We start from the raw sequence: 15,678 nt of genomic DNA on the forward strand, positions 1-15,678 counted from the left end.
CATTTCTTCTAAAAACTAAGTTGGACGCAACCAAGTTTCTGGAAAAACCCACTTTGCCCCAGCAGGTACAGAAATTCAAAGCAACATCAAATCTATGTCCAAATTATGGGATGATTCAGCTGTCACTTTCCAGGAATGTTTTAAAGGCAATGAAACTTTAAAACATCAATAAAAAGACCCAATAAAAATGGCTACAATGGAACAGTTTGTTGTTCCAACACCATATCCTGTTACAACATAATTCATTTCGTTAGCGTTATAAGACACCGTCCTTATCAGTGAAGAAGAAATTCAATGTTCCAGAAATGCTTAACTGTTCTTGTTAACATTTTTATTGTTTTTGAGATGACAGACATACCAATAAAGATAAAAGGTTTGGTAAAGAACACCGTAATTACATAACAATCTCAGCAAGTTTTATAAACAGTAACTGAATCCAGAAATTTACTTGAGCTACACAAGATTGCAACTGTACTTACAGATTTAAATATACATAAAGGCCCATGAAAATTTAGTTTAACAGTCCTTAAGTTGCACCTTAAGCACGAAAAAAATTTTGTTCACTATTGCAGCTTCAGAAAATATCTAAATAGCATTTCCACATAATTTTCAAAACCTTGAGCCTCTTCAATCTGCTCTAGTTTAAAAACAACAATATTTAAGATTCTGACGCACGTCAAACAAAATGGCGGCTTTAAGTGTGCTGACATCACTCTGACTTATAGAAACAAGTCAACAATTCTTTGAAGAATCTTCTGCTGATAAAACACAGGGAGAAACCTTGACCTATGTCTGTAGCTCTAAGCGGGAACCCTGTCTATATCACCATCTCTAAACAGGAACATTCTGCGTTTACATTTTTAAGCAATCTTTGGGCTGCTCTTGGTCCGATCCCTCACCTAGGACCCGTTTGCCCCAGCAAAGCCGACCCAACTAGAGGCGTGACGCTTCTGACAGCTCTAGGATCATTGGGACACTCAAACCTCTCCACCACGATAAGGTAGCAGCCCACGGAGAGGAAAAAACAAAACCAGAAACAGTTCCATTCTCTGACCTGAACTGATCTGGGGAGAGGCCAGAAGGTGGCGCTCTGTAGTTTCTAACTAAACTAGAAGTTTAGTTAGAAACTAAACGTTTTGTTTTCTCAGTTATTTTTCTTTCCGTAGATTCTGCACCTGGTCTGGTGTTCTGATTGGCTGTGGTTTCTTCCTGGAGGAGGGCATCGGCTGACATGATGCTGCCATCACCCAACTGTCATCCGTCTCCTGCTGTCAACTTTTCACTTCCATGAACATGGAAAGTTCTCCTGATCAGCTGACCTGTTGTTGTGTCTCTGCTCTGTCTTCTCTCAGCTCCAGTCGGTCGTGGCAGATGGCTGTTGGTACTGAGCCCGGTTCTGGTTCTGCTGGAGGTTTCTTCCTGGTAGAGGGGAGTTCTTCTTCTCCACTGTCACAACATGCATGCTCTGTATGAGGGACTGCTGTAAAGTCAACAACTCGACACAAGCGATTTGCTGTCGCCCCCTGCTGGTCAGGAGGAGAGAATGCTGTAAGTAATGACTCAATACAATCTGCTGGGTTTCGTTTGGTATGAACTCTTTAAACCACTTTATAATTAACTGAACCTAATGAATTGGTAACTTGGATCTACAGTAATCTGATTAAATTGAAATGATTTTTTTTAAATGCCTTGACAACAACATTGTTGTGAATTAACGTTATAATTATAAGCTTTGAACATTTTGGTATCTACTTTTGGGGTTTTGAACGTTTTGGTATCTACTTTTGGGGTTTTGAACGTTTTGGTATCTACTTTTGGGGTTTTGAACGTTTTGGTATCTACTTTTGGGGTTTTGAACATTTTGGTATCTACATTTGAGGTTTTGAACTTTCTTATATTGGTTGTTGGGGTTTTTGTTTGGTTTTTTATATTGTTTATTGGTGGGGTTTGTTAGTTTGAAAGTTCAATTTTATATATTGCCAATTCACAACAAATGTCGTCTCAATGCACTCTGAAATAATTTTTGTTCAGTCACATGTAGTCCAATTGCTAGTACAATAAGCTCAGTTGCTTATTAAAGTAGTTTATAAAGTTCATACCAAACGAAACCCAGCAGATTGTATCGAGTCATTACTTACAGCATTCACTCCTCCTGACCAGCAGGGGGCGACAGCAAATCGCTTGTGTCGAGTCATTGACTTTACAGCAGTCCCTCATACAGAGCATGCATGTAGAGACGGTGGAGAAGAAGAACTCCCCTCTACCAGGAAGAAACCTCCAGCAGAACCAGAACCGGGCTCAGTACCAGCAGCCATCTGCCACGACCGACTGGAGCTGAGAGAAGACAGAGCAGAGACACAACAACAGGTCAGCTGATCAGGAGAACTTTCCATGTTCATGGAAGTGAAAAGTTGACAGCAGGAGACGGATGACAGTTGGGTGATGGCAGCATCATGTCAGCCGATGCCCTCCTCCAGGAAGAAACCACAGCCAATCAGAACGCCAGACCAGGTGCAGAATCTACGGAAAGAAAAATAGCTGAGAAAACAAAAACAGTTTATATAAATAATGTAGTAGAAACACAAAATGACAAACAGCAGCATAAATACAGACAGATCCTAACTAGTCTAAGCTTTCTCATAATCAATGCCAAAACCATGGTAACACCATAATGATGCCAAAACACATTCTCAAAAAAAAACAACAAAAAAAACATTCAACACTGAAAGAAATTTTGAATACCTAAAATAATAAACAAAAAAGCAAAAATTAATAATGACGTCTCTGATCAAAAATGTCCAAAACAAACTGAAGTCGTTTTGATAAATGTTTTAACTTCAGCCATTTTCCTCCGTCGGCCGATGGGGGGTGATGTAGGGCGAAATCCGAGACAAAAACAAGATGATCCAGAACGATTCCTGAAAGACAACAGGACAGGTTTAACATAAAACCCTTTTACAACTCAGAATGAAATCATCACTTTTCAAAAATTCAAAAGATCTATTAAATAATAGCAAAATACCTGAAGCATTTCTTGAGGAAGACTGCTCATCCCGATGGTTGGGTCACTAAGGTCATCCATCAGAAAGGAAGCGATGAGGTTCTTTTCCATCGTCATTGGGGCGATGATCCAGGAGGGTTCCTGAAGGACAACAGGCAGGATGACAACAGGATGGGTGCAGGTTTTACCCTTTAACAACTCAATGAATAGTCACTTTTTCAAAAACTCACACTTGTAAATATCAAACAGCAAAATACCTGCAACATTTCTTGAGGAAGACTTCCGATTGGTAGGGTAATTGAGATCATCCATCAGAAGGTCAAGGAGGTTCGATGAGGGCTTTTCTGTCGGTCGATGGGGGTTCGATGAAGGCCGAAATCCAACATGAAAAACCAGATGATCCAGGAGGATTCCTAAAGGACAACAGGACAGAAAGACAACAATACAGGTGCAGGTTTAAGATCAAACCCTTTATCAACTCTGAAACCATCACTTTTCAAAAACTCAAAAGATCTCTTAAATAATAGCAAAATACCTGAAGCATTTCTTGAGGAAGACTTCTGAGTTCGATGGCAGGGTCACTGAGGTCATCCATCAGCGGTGGGGGGTGATGAAGGCCTTTGCCGTCAGTCGATGGGGGTCCAATGAAGGCCGTAATCCAACATGAAAACCCAAATGATCCAGGAGGATTCCTAAGGGATAACAGGACAGAAAGACAACAATACAGGTGCAGGTTTAACTCTGAAATCATCACTTTTCAAAAACTCAAAAGATCTCCTAAATAATATCAAAATACCTGAAGCATTTCATGAGGAAGACTTCTGAGTTTGATGGCAGGGTCACTGAGGTCATCCATCAGCGGTGGGGGGTGATGAAGGCCTTTTCCATCGTCATTGGGGCGATGATCCAGGAAGGTTCCTGAAGGACAACAGGCAGGATGACAACAGGACGGGTGCAGGTTTTACCCTTTAACAACTCAATGAATAGTCACTTTTTCAAAAACTCACACTTGTAAATATCAAACAGCAAAATACCTGCAGCATTTCTTGAGGAAGACTTCCGATTGTAGGGTAATTGAGATCATCCATCAGCAGGGGTCGAGGAGGTTCGATGAGGGCCTTTTCTGTCGGTCGATGGGGGTTTGATGAAGGCCGAAATCCAACATGAAAAACCAGATGATCCAGGAGGATTCCTAAAGGACAACAGGACAGAAAGACAACAATACAGGTGCAGGTTTAAGATCAAACCCTTTATCAACTCTGAAACCATCACTTTTCAAAAACTCAAAAGATCTCTTAAATATTATCAAAATACCTGAAGCATTTCTTGAGGAAGACTTCTGAGCTCGATGGCAGGGTCACTGAGGTCATCCATCAGCGGTGGGGGGTGATGAAGGCCTTTTGCCGACAGTCGATAGGGGTCCGATGAAGGCCATAATCCCAACATGAAAACCCAGATGATCCAGGAGGATTCCTAAGGGGTAACAGGACAGAAAGACAACAATACAGGTGCATGTTTAACTCTGAAATCATCACTTTTGAAAAACTCAAAAGATCTCCTAAATAATATCAAAATACCTGAAGCATTTCTTAAGGAAGACTTCTGAGCTCGATGGCAGGGTCACTGAGGTCATCCATCAGCGGTGGGGGGTGATGAAGGACTTTTCCGTCAGTCATGATCAGGAGCAGTCGGGGAGTGGGTGGGTCACTTGAGGACTTTTTCGCCCATAAGTTGTTGGTCTTGTCGGTTTTTATCGTTACTTTCTTAGTAATTCTGATAATTGATTCAATAAACATATTTGACTGGAGAATCAAAGTTTGGTTGGTTAGTTAGTTTTCACATCTTTACCCTTCGGCCGGGTTTGTTTTCACACAAACTCGACCGAAAGGCAACTAACCCTTTACCCGTCGGCCGGGTTCGTTTTCATACAAACCCAACCGAAAGGTAACTAACCCTTTACCCGTCCGCCGGATTTGTTTACACACAAACCCGACCGAAAGGCAAGTAACCTCTTACCCGTCGACCAGGTTCGTTTACATACAAACCTGACCGAAGGGTAATTAACCATTTACCCGTCAGCCGAGTTAATTTTCACTCAAACAAGACCGAAGGGTAACTAACCTCTTACCCGTCGGCCAGGTTTGTTTTCACACAAGCTAGACCGAAAGGCAACCAACCTCTTACCCGTCGACCAGGTTCGTTTACATACAAACCCAACCGAAGAGTAATTACCCATTTTCCCGTCGGCCAGGTTTGTTTTCACACAAGCAAGACCGAAAGGCAAGTAACCTCTTACCCGTCGACCAGGTTTGTTTTCACACAAACAAGACCGAAAGGCAAGTAACCTCTTACCCGTCGACCAGGTTCGTTTACATACAAACCCAACCGAAGGGTAATTAACCATTTTCCCGTCGACCAGGTTTGTTTTCACACAAACAAGACCGAAAGGCAAGTAACCTCTTACCCGTCTGCAGGGTTTGTTTACACACAAACCTGAAGAGTAACCCGAGCCCTTTACCCTTTGGTCGGGTTTTGAAAAGCTATACCATTCTTTGAAAAAAACTATACCTTTCTTTGAAAACGCTATACCTACCGTGTTTTTCTTGCACGGAGCATTGTGCATGGTGCTTCGTTGTACTCCGTTGTTACCAAATTCCTTGAACTCATCCGATGACTTCATAGCCCTGAGGAGTGGCTACCAGAAGTACCAAGCCACATTTCCTGGCGCTGAATTCATACTCTTACCTTTCACAGTCCGAGGCCATCTGGTGCCTTCAGAGTCGTCACTCCATCTCAACAAAAACTGTTGATCGGTTTCCATGTCTTCCAGGTCCATATACCATGTCTTCCCGGTCCATATACCATGTCTTCCCGGTCCATATACCATGTGTTGACAAGGCCTTAAATTCTCAACCATCAGCTCAAAATCATTATCCACCACCACAGACACTGAGGATGCATATAGTGACAGTAGAACGGAAAAACTTCCCCTTAACAGGAAGATTTCCCCAAAACACTGCAGTTATCAAACATTGATTAAAAGTTATGCAAGGTGAAGCTTACATAACAAGTGAACAATGGACCAAGTAAGTCAGCTTAAGCAATGCCTCCTACTGAGGATCCACGTGGCAACAAGAATGGAAAAACTTCCCTTTAGCAGGAAGATTTCCATAAAGAAAGACTTCCCTTTAACAGGAAAACTTTCCAAAAAATAAAAATAAAAACCGGTCATCAAACATTGGTTAAAAGTTAAGCAATCCTTCATGTTGAGGATACATGTGGCGACAGTGGAGAGGAAAAACTTCCCTTTAACAGGAAGACTTTCCAAAAAGAAAGACTTCCCTTTAACAGGAAGACTTTCCAAAATAAAATTAACACTGCACCAACTATGTAAATTGGTTCAAAGTTAAGTTAAAGTCATGACTTGTACTGAGGATCCCATCTGGTGACAGTGGGAAGGAAAAACTTCCCTTTAACAGGAAGACTTTCCAAAATAAAATTAACACTGCACCAACTATGTAAATGCATTATAAATGAGATTAAACAATGCCTCCTGCTGAGGATTCGCGTGTTAACAAGAACGTGAAAACTTCCCTTTAACAAGAAGATTTCCAAAAAGAAAGAGTTCCCTTTAACAGGAAGACTTTCCAAAATAAAATTAACACTGCACCTATTATGTAAATTCATTATAAATAAGATTAAACAATGCCTCCTGCTGAGGATTCACATGTTAAGAATTGGAAAACTTCCCTTTAACAGGAAAAATGTCCAAAATAAGGATTTACACTGCACCAATTTAAATTTTTTAAGTTATACAAGTAAGTTAGGCAATGCCTCATAATGAACATGCATGTAGTGACAATAGAAAAGAAAAACTTCCCTTTAACAGGAAGACTTTCCAAAAAAGGGTTAACACTGCACCAATTATGTAAATTGGTGCAGTGTTAAGTTAAAGCCATGACTTGTACTGAGGATCCCATCTGGTGACAGTGGGAAGGAAAAACTTCCCTTTAACAGGAAGACTTTCCAAAATAAAATTAACACTGCACCAACTATGTAAATGCATTATAAATAAGATTAAACAATGCCTCCTGCTGAGGATTTGCGTGTTAAGAATGTGAAAACTTCCCTTTAACAGGAAGACTTTCCAAAATAAGTTTAACACTGCACCTATTATGTAAATTGGTTAAAAATTAAGCTAAAGCCATGACTTGTACTGAATATCCATCTGGTGACAGCGAAGAGGAAAACCTTCCCTTTAACAGGAAGACTTTGCAAAAAATTAAATAAATAAATTAACACTGCACCAATTAAGTAAGCTAAATCAAAGCCTCATATTGAGGATGCATGTAGTGACAGTTGAGAGGATAAACTTCCCTTTAACAGGAAGAACCCTCCAGCAGAACCAGAAGTTGGCTCTGTATGAAAGGCCATCTGTCACTACCCCCGGGGGATTTGAAAGGACAGAATAAAGAGAGAGAGAGAAAAAGAAAGTGCTGCTCCAGGAGTGTTTCTACAGGAAGCTCCTTTGGTGGCTTTATCTATGAGGGAAAAAAAGTTATTTGCAACAAAAGGTCCGCCAGTCTCTTAGTCTAGGAGGGAAAAAATGGGTTAAAAACAAACTTAAACACTGAAGGTCAGGTCCCAGTCCATCCTCTCTTCAGCTGAAAACCTGTGAATAAGAGATGGTGGATTAGTGTGAACATTACCTCTGTAGCCTCCGACCTGCAGCTCCAGTAGATCTCTCCGTTGTCATCCAGAAGAAATGAAGTCCCACGACGAAATTGCAGGAGGCCACGCAAATTAATTGTTTTTTATGTTTAAATTGAACGTAAATTTGTTTGAGTTATCAAATTATTAAAGTATGAACCCTAAATTTCAAACTAAATATTGAGTAGGTAGAAAAAATTTAAAAATGTAGGCTATATCAGATTTTAGTTAAACCTAAACCTCTACGGGTCACAAGACCACAGCAACTACTTCAAACATAACTAAAACCCAAAAACAGGAGAAGGATTTATAGCAGCGGAATCCTTCTCAGCTCATTGACTCTCAGCAGAGAATCAAACCACCAAGAGGCCTAGCGTTGGCCTTCAACAGCATCAGCAGCATAGCAAAACCCGCAACAGCTCCTACCCTGAGTTGTCTTCTGGACCCGCCATTGGAACAGTTCTTTGACTTAACAAACCTTTGACGGGTTGGGCGGATCCGCCAGGCACCTTGTAGCGTTTCCTCAGCTTGACGGAAGCGATCCTCAGCTTGATTGAAGGGAATCCTCAGCTTGATTGTAGTACATCCATAATCGATCAACTGCTCGCTGTCCTCAGCTTGATTGTAGTACATCCATAATCGATCAACTGCTCGCTGTCCTCAGCTTGATTGAAGGGAATCCTCAGCTTGATTGCAGAATATCCATGACCTCCAGATGCCATTATATCTCCTCATATGTTTCAGGGACGCCAGCCACCAAACAAACCGCCGCTCAGCGCCAATGGTCGGGTCTCTCCTCGTGGGCTGCTCTGTTTAAACACACACACACAAAAATGGCTTCAATAACGTCATGGGTGGAAAAAGACAAACAACTTAGAATAAGGATTACGAAAAATAACTTACCAAATAACCAATGCAGCGATTTCAAACGTGGCGCTCTGGCGGCTTCCTCGTAGATCAAGTACAAGTTCTCAAACTAGGCCTCGGTAAACACCGACACCATTTCAGTCGGACCCACAAACGTTTCAGTCATAAGGCTGGGCGTCCAGTCGGATTCCGCGCCAGGGGAGATCCGAAAATATCTATTTTTTAATCCAGGTCCCAAAGTCCATGAGTATCAGACCGAGAAATTTGTGTCTCGGTGCGGCAGGGTGCATCTTCTTTTTTTTTAAAACGCTCACGTGAAAGCTGAGTCATCTTTTTATGCAGCACGGCGCATGCGCGCCACGCTCATTAATGACAAAAATGGCGCCATTCGCCACTGTTCCCAGATGTGACATTTTCCGGCCCAAACATGGAGTAAAACTAAACCTGCAAAGAAACAGTACGAATTTAAACCTCTAATAAAAGTCATGTTAACAGCACTATATGTTTTATTCATAATCTTTCCCTAATATCCTTGTAGAATAATTTAGAGGAGTAGCAAAATTTTATATTTATTTTTTATAATGTAGGACTGGAAAAGTTTGTTTTTTTTTAAGTTTTCAAAATATACATTTTTCTAAGAACAAACTAATAAAGTTTTAGAAAAATCGAGAGAAACATTAAAATGTATTCATATATAACTATATCCCTCATATAGTTTTTAACCCTAAAACTATATGAGGGATAAACTTGCTTTTTATATTTTCAAAGCTTAATGCCAAACTGCTTCTCCAGTATGTCCTGACTTTTATGGAGAGTGAAGAGTGTCAAATGACAATAAATAACTTATGAAATAATTAAGTGTGTCATAAATTTATTAAAACTCCTCACTCTCCATAAGTTTATTCATAAATTGCTTATTTAAAAATGTACAATAAAGTTTTGTAAAATACATTTTTCTTTATTTTTGATTAATCTATGCAAATATAAGTCAACAGATCTTAATTAAATGTTCAGCTTGGATTTAATTTAAATGTAAATCATGAACTTTTTGTCATTTTGAGGTTTCTGAACTAAACAACCTTTATTTACTGGTCACAATCCAGAGCTGTGCAGATCATTACCAACTTCAACTCTACAGAAACAGAGACGCTCAGCCTTCAGCAAAACCACCAGTCAGATCCATTTTTCTGTTGAAAAATCATCTAGTTTCATCCATATGCATTATCTTTCAAGTAACTTATTTAACTATGGACCATTTACTTAAAGAAGTTGTAAAATTGCTAAATAAAAACAGAATTTTTCTCCACTTTTAAATTTTCTCTAATGTGTTTAGAAAAAAAAATCAACTTAAATTAGCAGTAAAGCTGAACTGATAATGTGCAGTGGTTGCATAAAACCACATAGTGATCAAACTGTGTATTAACATACAAGACAACAGTTCAGTGTGGCTACACCCCCTAAGAACTTCCTGTCAGCTGGACTGCTGCATAATGTCATCTGTTAGCATAGCAGTTGCTCAATTCATTGAACAATACAGAATACAAGCAAACAAAGAGCTTATTTATTATATTTTTATACCATCATAAACCACAAACAGTGTTAAAATGTACATTTTCTGTGTGTAACTAATGTCATATTTTCTACATTATACTAAAACAATATGGTTGGGTTTAATTCTCTTTCATGCTCAGTCTTTAGTGTAAGACAGTTCAGGACGCCCCCTTGTGGATTTAAATAATCCCTTCACTCCTTCAGAGCCTGAGATTTATTGTTGGTGTGTTTTTCAAAGAAAAGCAACACATGGAAAACATTTAAACCCATTAGAGCAGTAAACTGTCATGTAACAGAAACATGTTTCCTGATTGCTGGTTAAACAGCGGATAAACAGTTTTCCTTTAACGGTAAGTTGTTTCTCTGCCATTAGCACATTTAGCAATGTGTTCACAAGATTGACTGACAGCGTTAAGCCCCTCCTCCTGGCTCTGATTGGTTGTGTTTGGTCAGGAGCTGAGCATTTCTTCAGACTACAATCGTAGCTCAGGGAGGAGTTGGAAGAGTTAAATCTTTTCACAGATTATCTGTCTCATATTAAACTGTCAGGACATGGTGACAGTTTTAACAAACATGTAACAAACATATTCTTTATAAAAGTTGCATACTGCAGCTTTAAGGTAAAACTGGGAGTATCTATGACACTTTGAGGAAGGAGTCCTGTATCATGCTCTCCACCTCCTCCACCTGAACGCTGTAATCTGCCTGAAGAGCTCTGTGTCCGCTCCCTCTCTGCCTCAGGCATTTCATCATCTTTCCGTGTGCTGCCGGTTCGGCCGCGGCCGCTTCCAGCTGCTCCAGCTGCTTCATGGGATCCGGAGAAACATTCTGGATCCGAAGAGCTTTGAACACGGCGGGAGCAAATTTCCCGTAGTGCGCAGTGGAGCAGAGCACCGTAGGGCACGATCCATCCTGCAGCCGATCAGCCACCACTTTCGCCACGGCGGTGTGCGTATCCATCAGGTATCCCGTCAGAGTGTGGAGCTCCTGGACGGCGGCCAAGCAGTCCTCCTCAGAGCACCAGCCGGCCTGCACCTCCTGCTGCATCCTGCCGAGGAGACGCTCAGGAAGCTGGAAGCGTTTCTGCGCGTCTAAGTGAGTGAAGAGGTCGTCGACCAGGCGGCTGTTTCCTCCTGAGACATGGTGGATGAACCTCTCCAGGTTGGAGGACTTCAGGATGTCTATGGCGGGGGAGTGGGAGAGCAGCAGGGGGCGACCCTGGAGGTCATACTGGCCTGTGGTGATGAAGTCCGACACGACTCGGTTGTGGTTGGACGCACAGATGACTTTTCTTATCGGGATGCACATTTGCTTGGCGTACAACGCTGACATGGCATTACCAAAGTTCCCAGTAGGAATACAAACATCCACGGGATCTCCAAAGTTAATCACACCATCTCTGCACAGATCCAAATAGCAAGAAGAGTGATAAACAACCTGGAAGAGGAAAACAAACAATTAGTGTCAAAGCTTTTTCTTATAGTGGACCAAAATCGCACTTAAAAAAACTGAATTCACCAAAAATGTTGTGCTTTTTTTCTACCTACTCAACAACAAACTAATCATGAACTATTTTAAAAGGGCAGTATTATGTATTTTCCAGGCACATTGTGTCATTTTATACAATAATCAAGCAACTGTGTTAACTTAAAAATTAGGTGTATATATATATATATATATATATATATATATATATATATATATATATATATATATATATATATATAAAAGATATATATGACTTAGAAGAAATTTGACTTCATAATTTAAAAAAATTGGGTCTCTGTCTCTTTAAAAAACTCTTGCTCTTCCTGAAAGTCCAGCTTCAGGAAACCATCACAATATTGCCGGGATACTGGTACTGAAAATAAAAATACTTTGGCAGACTGCTACTTCAGCTAACTGCTACTAGAAATAAATCAGGCTAATCAGTTAGCCTGATTAGCAAATTAACTGATAATCAGGGTAACTGCAAAATACTCAGGCAGTTAACTTAAGTAATTTACTACTCAAACTAACTGCTACTAAAAATAAAGATACATGGCTGAATGCTAATTTCTACTAGCTTTAGGGACTTAGGGCAATTGTTGTACTGTTTATTGCTATAGCAGAAAAAATATGATGAGAAATCAGATTTATCAGGACAATAATAAGCTAATTGATGATGTAACACCAAAAGTAGTCTAACTGCTACTAGTTACTGGAGTTTCATGTAGTTACTCTAATTGCTACTGCAACTAATACTACAATTAAAGAGATTTAGGCTACTTGCTACTTAGACTAAATGCTAACAGAACTAAAGGTACTCAGACTAATGCTACTAGAAGTATATGTAGTTTGGCTAACTGCTACTGATCAATGTAGCTGAGTATGATTTGCTTTTCCATACTCAACCCAACCATGAAAATAACAGAATCAAATTCTAGACTTTTTCAAATCGCCCAGAAACTTTGAGTTGTATTTGAGTTTTTGGAGAAAGTTAACACACCTGCGGCAATAGCCGTGCCCAGTTGATGGAGTTGGCGGTGCTGAGGACGGTACCGTACTCCACAGCGAGATGCCCGGTCAGCCCCGACTCACCAAACATCCTCTTGATGCTCTTCTGACAGAAGTCAAAGTCTGACAGGACACTGACTGCTCTGGCGTTGCCTTCCCTGAAGCTCGTCATCTGCAGCTTCTGGACCTCACTCACTCCTTCTTCTGGGAAAAACACCAACACGCCTGTCCGGTGGCTGTCGGCGCCGCTCAGTTGGCTGAAACCGCTCAGGACGGCGCTGCCTGTGTCCCCAGACGTGGCGACCAGGATGAGGAAGTTACACATTGGTGGGAGGCAGTGGGCGAAGAGTTGGGGCATCAGCTGCAAGGCGAGGTCTTTAAACGAGGCAGTTGGACCATGGAAAAGCTCTTGGATGTATTGATTTTGAACAAGATGCTTCACAGGAGCAACTTTGTCACTGGAAAAATTGTCTCCATATGCTTTAAATACCATACTCCTGAGGTCCAGAGGAGAGACGTCCAGTGGGTGGATGCACTTTTCCAGCAAAACCGAAGCTCTCTCTGGGTATGACATGGAAATTAATCTGAGCCATTCGCCTTTAGGAACGTTTGGAAAGCCTTTTTTGGGAACATAAAGACCTCCATCTGCAGCCAGGCCCTCGATAACCACATCACTGAAATACGTTTTTCGATTGGGTAATTCTGAGCCGCCACCCCGGGTTGAAACATAAGTCTCCTCATCGTGTTCCAGATATCTCTCCACTGCCCTCAAAACCTTCTCTGCCACTTCCTCCACTGCGTCTCCCAATCCACAAAACACCCTCACGTCCAGCCATTTTTCATAGAACTGCTTCCTGTACAGTAAAATATCTCTCATGGACACCCCGTCTTCTTGGCCCACTATCCGGTTAACCTTCATCCTACCAAGTCTCTCCATGATGTCCCGGCTGTCCACGTCCAGGTAAACCACAACCCCGTTCTGCTTCAAGTGCTGCATAGCTTCGCCATGAAGGGGATTGGAGCCTGTCAGGGAGACGATGCATCCAGATGCAGAGAAGTTACTCAAAGTCCGGCCTTCCTCCTCCAGAAAACGCCTTCCTCCGACCTCCGCTAGCTTGGCTGCAACCGGCATCTTCCATGCCGGCTCTAAGACATCGTCATCGACGTCTACGGCGGGCAGGCCCAATTTGTTGGCCACAATTTTCCCAACTGTTGTCTTTCCTGCTCCGGGCGGACCCATCAGCAGAATGTTTTTGCCCCCCAGTGGGGCGGATTTTGTGGAAAACCATGACTTTGATGTGGAAAGTTGGCACAGATGGCATCTTGCGGTCCTCGAGGAAAGCTGAATGGCGCTGAGTAATCCCATTCAGGAAAGAAGACGGAACAGCTGCTTTTCCCTCTGCAAAGGAAACATGTTGGCTAATTATGACACAGATCAGAAGGGAAATGAAAATATAAGAACATGCATGCAGACACAACACAAATATACAAATATTAATGATCAACCTTTAACCAGACGAAGGAGATTCTGTGCAAAAACTGCTGACTTTTTTTTTTCTTATTAAAGGTGACCTGTTATGCTTAATTGAACAGGTTATCGTCTTTGGTCGATCCAAAACATTTTTAGTACCAAATCATTCTTTCATAATGAGATTTTAATTTGCTCAGTTCTGTCTATTTTGGGTCTCTTGTTACTTTAAATCCAAATCAGTTGCTGCTGGCCACAACCCCAAACTCAATTTTTACACTCTCAGATGAAAATGGATGCCAACGGATTATACAACCTCACATCTTTGAAAAGCAGAAGTGGAGCCTCCTGCACAATCAACGTGAATGCAGCAAGTGGTTTATAAATGGCAAGTCAGCAACAAAACACTTGTCTTTTCCAGCAGCCATTGTACAACGCATTAAGAGCGATAAAACTAGCTGACCAAACGTGCTCAAGCTCAGCTTGAGTTGCTGAGTTGGTGACGGGGCTGGGCTATGCTGGGGTTGCTAGGTAACGTGCAGTGCCCATGGAAAGTATTTAACAACCTGGAGGTTTTTGAAACAGCTCATTTTCCAGACACCAAAACATCTCGGTGTTTTATTTATTTTTTTTTTTTTTTGGGGGGGGGGGGGGGGGGGGGTTAGCACTTTGGCTGTTTGGCCCAAATTAAAGTTTAAAAATGTGCAAAATGTGAATTTTGATTAAGTTCCCTTTGAATGGAAGGCATGAGAAAGGACCTTAGAGGAGCAACCATTGCCTTGTATCTTTACAAATAGTTTGATGTCCATCTTGTGGATGACTGGTAGCTGTTGTCCCAAGATAATCATGTGAAATGGAGAAAAAAATATTTTTTTAAAAAACAGGGAGTTACATCTTAGGCTGACTTTAAAGGTCTCAGCATGATAAATGTTGAGGAAAGTACAATGAAAAAAAAAACTTTTGGGAATGGTATCTAACAAAAAACTCTAACAGAAAAGCTGAAAATGAATTACTTTCTGTTCATATAATCCAGGTTTCCAACAGTTCATCCATAAACACAGTTTTAAAAATATATATATTATAGAATAAGAAGACTTTTTCAGTCTGATAAAGAAAAAATTTAACAGGTGTACTTAATAAATGCGATCGGAAGAAGTAAAAAATTACGGCCATGTATTTGGATGAATAAAAAGTATATTGTGCATAAGAAGCACCGCATCTTTCTAATCAGTCTTTTATAATATTGTGTTAAATGGTTTGGTGCCTACAATAACAGAAGAAAAGTCTCGTTTTGAGAAGCTTCCTGCTCAGAAAACTGACTGAAGTGGACTTCAGGCTACATTATGAAAAGGTTATCAATGTTGTTATAAACTGTTTCAAAAGCCTCCATAAATTATACACCTTCTAAGGAAAATACTCACGTAAATGTGTATTATGTGTTTTTCGCTCTTTGGTCGAGATAATGATTTATTTACGAAACTGTGTCTCTATTTTCTCACTGTTGTCAGCTTTCCTCTGTGAACTACGACAAGCCCATAGGGACAAAATTACTCCAAATCTGTTTGGATTTTTATAAAATCTGTAT

The 15,678-nt window shown here is 40.8% G+C and overlaps 1 protein-coding gene across 1 annotated transcript; it reads right to left on the reverse strand.

Annotated features, from left to right (window-relative positions):
- Positions 1-9,554: 9,554 nt before the first annotated feature.
- Positions 9,555-15,629, reverse strand: thnsl1 (threonine synthase like 1). Its single transcript, XM_032551662.1, has 3 exons — positions 15,515-15,629; positions 12,618-14,024; positions 9,555-11,566 (listed from the first exon to the last, which is right to left on the reverse strand). Exons 2-3 carry the CDS (start codon positions 13,989-13,991, stop codon positions 10,766-10,768), a joined length of 2,175 nt encoding a protein of 724 aa, XP_032407553.1. The 5' UTR covers positions 13,992-14,024; positions 15,515-15,629; the 3' UTR covers positions 9,555-10,765.
- Between the last annotated feature and the right edge of the window lie 49 nt (positions 15,630-15,678).

Source organism: Xiphophorus hellerii, chromosome 21 (assembly GCF_003331165.1).
Source record: "Xiphophorus hellerii strain 12219 chromosome 21, Xiphophorus_hellerii-4.1, whole genome shotgun sequence".
Classification (NCBI taxonomy): domain Eukaryota; kingdom Metazoa; phylum Chordata; class Actinopteri; order Cyprinodontiformes; family Poeciliidae; genus Xiphophorus; species Xiphophorus hellerii.

Coding starts and splice junctions, on each gene's coding strand:
- thnsl1 (XM_032551662.1), bottom strand. CDS start 13,991: ATGGGATTACTCAGCGCCATTCAGCTTTCCTCGAGGACCGCAAGATGC. Junction 11,567..12,617: donor GGGCACGGCTATTGCCGCAG/GTGTGTTAACTT, acceptor TTCCTCTTCCAG/GTTGTTTATCACTCTTCTTG.